This window comes from Prosopis cineraria, unplaced genomic scaffold (assembly GCF_029017545.1).
Source record: "Prosopis cineraria cultivar Desert tree isolate PC_DT_omini unplaced genomic scaffold, ASM2901754v1 PC3, whole genome shotgun sequence".
NCBI lineage: Eukaryota > Viridiplantae > Streptophyta > Magnoliopsida > Fabales > Fabaceae > Prosopis > Prosopis cineraria.
Window position 1 is genome coordinate 39,394,469 of NW_026555334.1, and position 5,330 is coordinate 39,399,798.

Here is a 5,330-nt window from a genome sequence, read left to right on the forward strand (position 1 = left end):
AAGTAAACAAACAACACATAATATAGAAATCAACTAATCATTTTAAAATGCCTTAAATACCTAAAATGAAAAACAAGTTAACTATGATAATTAACAATATTCTGTAAGTAAATTAAAAAGTAAAGTAAGATAATGAACAAGTGAAATAGAGAAATCTAATATTAATTTAAATGAAAGATAGTTTTATCATTTTTTAAAAAAATTTATTGTTAGATTAATATCCTAAATTATAGTATAATTTTAAAAAATTTAGAGATTTTAAATTTAAGTAAGCATGTTCAAAGAAACTTTATTGAAATTTTTTCAAAAAAAAAATCAAAACAGTGAAAGCAAGTTTGAGGCGAGCTGACTTTTCAAAGACAAAGACAGGGTCCCAATCAAATGATCAATAGTGGAAAACGTAGACGTTGTACTCCACTATAGCGTCGCCTTTTTTGAGATCAATCGTGTGAGTCTTGGCCTGAGCATAGCCACGTGCGAATCGGAAAGCGCCGCTCCCTCCGACTATCGGCATCTCCCTCACGGTGGTAAACACCTTGTTCCGCCCTAAGACGCTCAAGTTGCTGCCGTTATATTTCCCTTCCGTAAAAGCAAAGTTCAACACCATCAAATACCCCGCTTCTTCTTGCGAAGCCGACGCATAAATGCCTTGGGCTCTTCCCACAAGAGCGGAGCTGAGCTCGGGCCTTGCCGTCAATGGATCGTCCATCATCACCACTGCCCCGAATCCCGTCGGCGAACTGTTAGTCATACCGGCCGCTGCCACCCTCACGGCGCTGGGGTTTGGGCCGCTCACGATGTCGTGAAAGTAGAAGTGAAGGCGGCTCAGCTTTTCCTCATGGAGGCCCAGAGATGCCGGGGAGATGTTTTGAGAGAAACGGATCATTTTGGTGGTGGCGAAGCAGGATGAGAACAAGAGGAAGAAGGTGGCAAGAGGAATGAAGAAACTGGACGCCATTTTTGCCACCGGAGAGTAACTTCTCCACCTAATGGAAAAGCTTAAGAAGCCTCAGGGCCTAACAATCCTCGGGTGTTGGGATGGCAAAGGAGGAGGGTTTTTGTCGGAGAATTATTTCACAACTATAACATATTACATTGATAGCTTCTTTTCTGAATCAGGAGAGTAAGTGTCATTTTTTTAAAAAAGAAAAATCCTCAGGATCAACGTTACAAGTAGGGAGTATCCTGTCGACCAGTGGAATGTTGGCTTTTTGATAATAGCAATTACAGAACACGCGTTTTCTCACTATCGCTTCAAATTGATTTGCTTAATGATATGATTGGTGAAGTAGACTTTGGACCATTTTTAAAAGTTCGTTATGCATATATGAACAAGCAATAACAGTTCCTGGAGCTGGAACTTAAACAATGACGTGCGAATGAAAGGCCAGACGGCAGAGCAACGAGTGTTGGGTCAAGGGGACATGACTGCTCTGGGTCATTGTCGTCCAACTTTGAGTTAACTATCTGAGTTTATATTATTTTTACATTTTTAGTTTTATAAAATCATGTTAATTTGTTTATAAACTTAAATTTTATGAAATTCTATTAATCTCGCAAGTTAATTCTTCAAATTTACTGATTTTATATTTTTAACTTATAAAATTTTATCAATTTACTCATAAATTCATTGAGCAAAATTGATAGATATTGTGTAGAACTTGATTCATGAGAACAACAGGACTTAATTCATTAAAAAATAAAATTAAAAAAAATCTAATATTGATAAAAAAACAAAAAATATTAAAAATAAGCTCTCCTATTTTAAAATTTTTTTGTTGAGTATAATAATATATAAATTTACAAGGATTTAATTTCAATGCGCTATATTTAAAATATATTAAAATTAAATTATAATCATATTTTATATTTTAATTATTTAATCATATACTTTTAAATATATTTTTTATAAAGATAAACTCTTATGAATTGGTGATTGAGTGTACATTTTAAGTTCACATTTTTTTTATAAATTTATTTAAACTCATGAATTAAACAATCTTGGCCGGGATATAGCTCTTCTTTTTGTGAAAATTAGGCTTTAATTAAATTCACGCAATGCGAGCCCGACCAAAAAATAGTAGCTTCGCTGCTCTTTGATATAAGGATGATTTTTGTCGAAATACTTGCATCGAGAAATATCAGTTTTGCCACGATACGCGACTTCTAGTAGTAATCACGCGTCTTCACTCGTTGTTCCAAGCTAGAAGGCAAGGCGGCCTGGGAATATAATTGCAGGGAGGGACACTCGCATGGTCAGGGCATTTGGAGTTAATTTAATTTATTTATCGACAGCATTTTTTCAGCCAGTGTTATGACCATGGCTTGGACTTAAAAACTTCAAAAGTATCATACTCATAACTGTGGTGAGATCTCCAGACCATCTAAACTTGATTCTAATAGCCAGGTGCTTGTTTTCAAAATCAATTATTCATACCAAAACTACATTTTGGCAAAAAATACCCAAGTACCCTCAATTTTATGCAATCAATTATCTTGCTCCAAACCCCATTTTGTTTAAAGCTCACCTCACCTCACCTGCTCAATATCAATTGTACCATTGGAATATTTTATTATTTTGTCAGAATTTCGAACCCAGCAGATGTACCCCTGGTGGGAGAGATGATTTGCAGACGCTACTCTTCTTTTCAGGTGATCCTAAGCTTTTCATTCTGTACTGAGTAAGATATTGATATTATAATTTAATTTAAATTTATATTTTTAATCAATATATATGTGTTTAACTGAATCTCACTCAATAAAACAGTTAAGTATTTTTAAACTAACATCATCTTTTATATTTATTTTTATTTAATAAAGTATTTTATTTTAAAATAAATATAAAATATTTTATTTATTATGATAGTTTTGAAAAAAAATACATTAATTACACCTTAAAACACTAAAAATATCCTATATTTTTTAATAGAGGGAGTAAACGTTAAATGTACCACTGTTATATTTTTGAAACAAATTAAAATAACTTTAATAACATTGTATACAATTTTATCTATTACTATCTTAAAACTAATGTCCTTTATTGTAATTCAAACCTCTAAAATTAAGTTTAATTGAATTATTCAAATATTTTTAGTTCTATTAAAATCTATTACAAGAAAACAATATCCAGACACAATTTTTATAACACAATCAATTATAATAAAAATTAAGCACATTAATAAAATTTTATAATCAATTATGCCAAATTAGAATTCATACGGGCCTTAAATTTAAAATTATAACTAGTATTTTATATATAAAAATTAATTTTCAAGGAGAATAACAATAAAATACCTCAAAAATGTGCATATGACAAATAGTTATCATAAAATGTGATAATTTTTTTGAAGTTCCTTAAGACTTATTTGACATTTTTATTTTTGTAAAAAATGACACATTTGCCCTCATTTTAAAGACCAACACTTCACTATCTTGATCGGGAATCCAAATCGCTCTAGAGGATGCCAAGTACTGTATATTCAGGTTAGTTTTCGGGAGTAGACGTAGATGTTAGAAGGGTAGAGAAGCCACCAAAATATTATTCGACGAGCTATTCGTCTTCTGTGGCTTGCTAATTAAAGCTACCAACTACTCACACAAATTCAATTTTCCCCTTTCAAAGAGCGACGTCAATTAGTCGATACAATAAAACACGGGTTTCTTATGATCCTTCACAATCTCAATTCTTTCTATATTTTTGTCTTTCTGGAGTTTCTGGGGTCATGTATAAGTAGAACGCCACCATGGCTTCTGCTAACTTGACTCCACGCCTCAAGAGATCCTGCAATGTGAATTATTAGCTTTTACACCGAACGTTAACAATTATGGGCTCAAAAACATCGTAAAATAGAGCTTGTGTTTTGTGTTCCTTGCGTCCATTTGAACAACCTGCTAGTTGGATTGTGGCTCGAGATGGAATATGACAGGAGAATTTCTTTTGAAAAACAAGAACAAGTTGCAATCTTTGAGGATGGGTTTGGGTATTGAGGCGCTATTGATGAGTTTGATTGTTGCGGGGATTGGTGGGTTTAGGCACTTAGTGTGTGCAAAAAAGAAGAGAAGGAAAAGGTTGGATGACAAACATATACTAAGGACTTTGAAGAGTTTGCCAGGAATGCTAAAATAAAAAAATAAAGAAAAAATACTCGCTCAAGGAATTGAAGAAGGCGATCAATAATTTCAACAAGAAGAACAAGCTCGGGGAAGGAAGATTACGAATGGGGTACAAATACTCCCTTCGTTTCCACTGGTGGGAGAAACTACAATTTCTTACTTATTTTTTTATATAAATAAAATTATATATTTTAATAAATATTCATTACACATTTTCTAACCCCACGTTATTTATATTAATGAAAAATAATTAATGGATGCTTATGTTAATTAATATAAGATATTTTAATTCAATTTTTTTATTTTTAAATACAATCATTATAGTTAACTAACTTTCTTAAAATATATAATATAATTTTTGTTTCTTATATATAAAAATAGAGGGAGTACATAAAAATCAAAACATCAAAGAGGCCGCAAAGACTATAAAATAAAATGATATTAAATTTTGATCATTTAGTTTTCATCTACACACATATCCCACATATTTAGATTTAATGAGTAGCCTGCATTTACTTTTTTTAATGAGTGTCTTATGTGATATAATAACAATCATTTGATTTAATCAAATAATTATAAAAGATTTTGTCATATAATATTTATAATACCTAATCTCACGTTTTTGTATTGGACATTATATATGACAAAATAATTTGATCGTGAAAATTATTTTAAATTTTTTTAAAAAATAAATTCAGATAATTTTTAAATATTAATAAATTCAACGAGAAAATGATTAAAATTGAAGGACTTATTTATTAAATAATTGTACTTGGGCTGCATGCTAAATTCAAATTGCTGATCCCACCGTGTAAAGCCAAATTTTCGCTGACGTGCCAAATCTTCTATATCATCAAACGCGCAAACACACACACAATGTGTGCGACTGTGTGTGTTGCCCGAATAAATTAATTAAGCAGCATGACGCAATTCCTTTGACATTATTCAACAACCATGGAGCTCCGCGCTTCACATGTTTAATAAACTACTCGCCTCGTCATTCGGGAGTGGTTGTGAAAATAATACCTAGAATATCCTATTATTTCATAAATCAGATTGGACCACACGGTCAAACCATCAAATTTTGGGTAACAAACTTTTAATTTTTAGACAATACTTTTGCAATTTTTTTAAATTTCAAGTTGTTTGTTGTTTCATGAAATCACATTTTAACAATACTTTGAAAAATTAGTGAAAGTGGATTTGTTCAATATGAC

The 5,330-nt window shown here is 31.6% G+C and overlaps 1 protein-coding gene across 1 annotated transcript; it reads right to left on the reverse strand.

The window, feature by feature from the left end:
• Positions 1 to 263: 263 nt before the first annotated feature.
• Positions 264 to 1,109, reverse strand: LOC129307208 (dirigent protein 22-like). Its single transcript, XM_054948099.1, has one exon. It carries the CDS (start codon positions 956 to 958, stop codon positions 386 to 388), a length of 573 nt encoding a protein of 190 aa, XP_054804074.1. The 5' UTR covers positions 959 to 1,109; the 3' UTR covers positions 264 to 385.
• Positions 1,110 to 5,330: the final 4,221 nt, after the last annotated feature.

Coding starts and splice junctions, on each gene's coding strand:
- LOC129307208 (XM_054948099.1), bottom strand. CDS start 958: ATGGCGTCCAGTTTCTTCATTCCTCTTGCCACCTTCTTCCTCTTGTTC.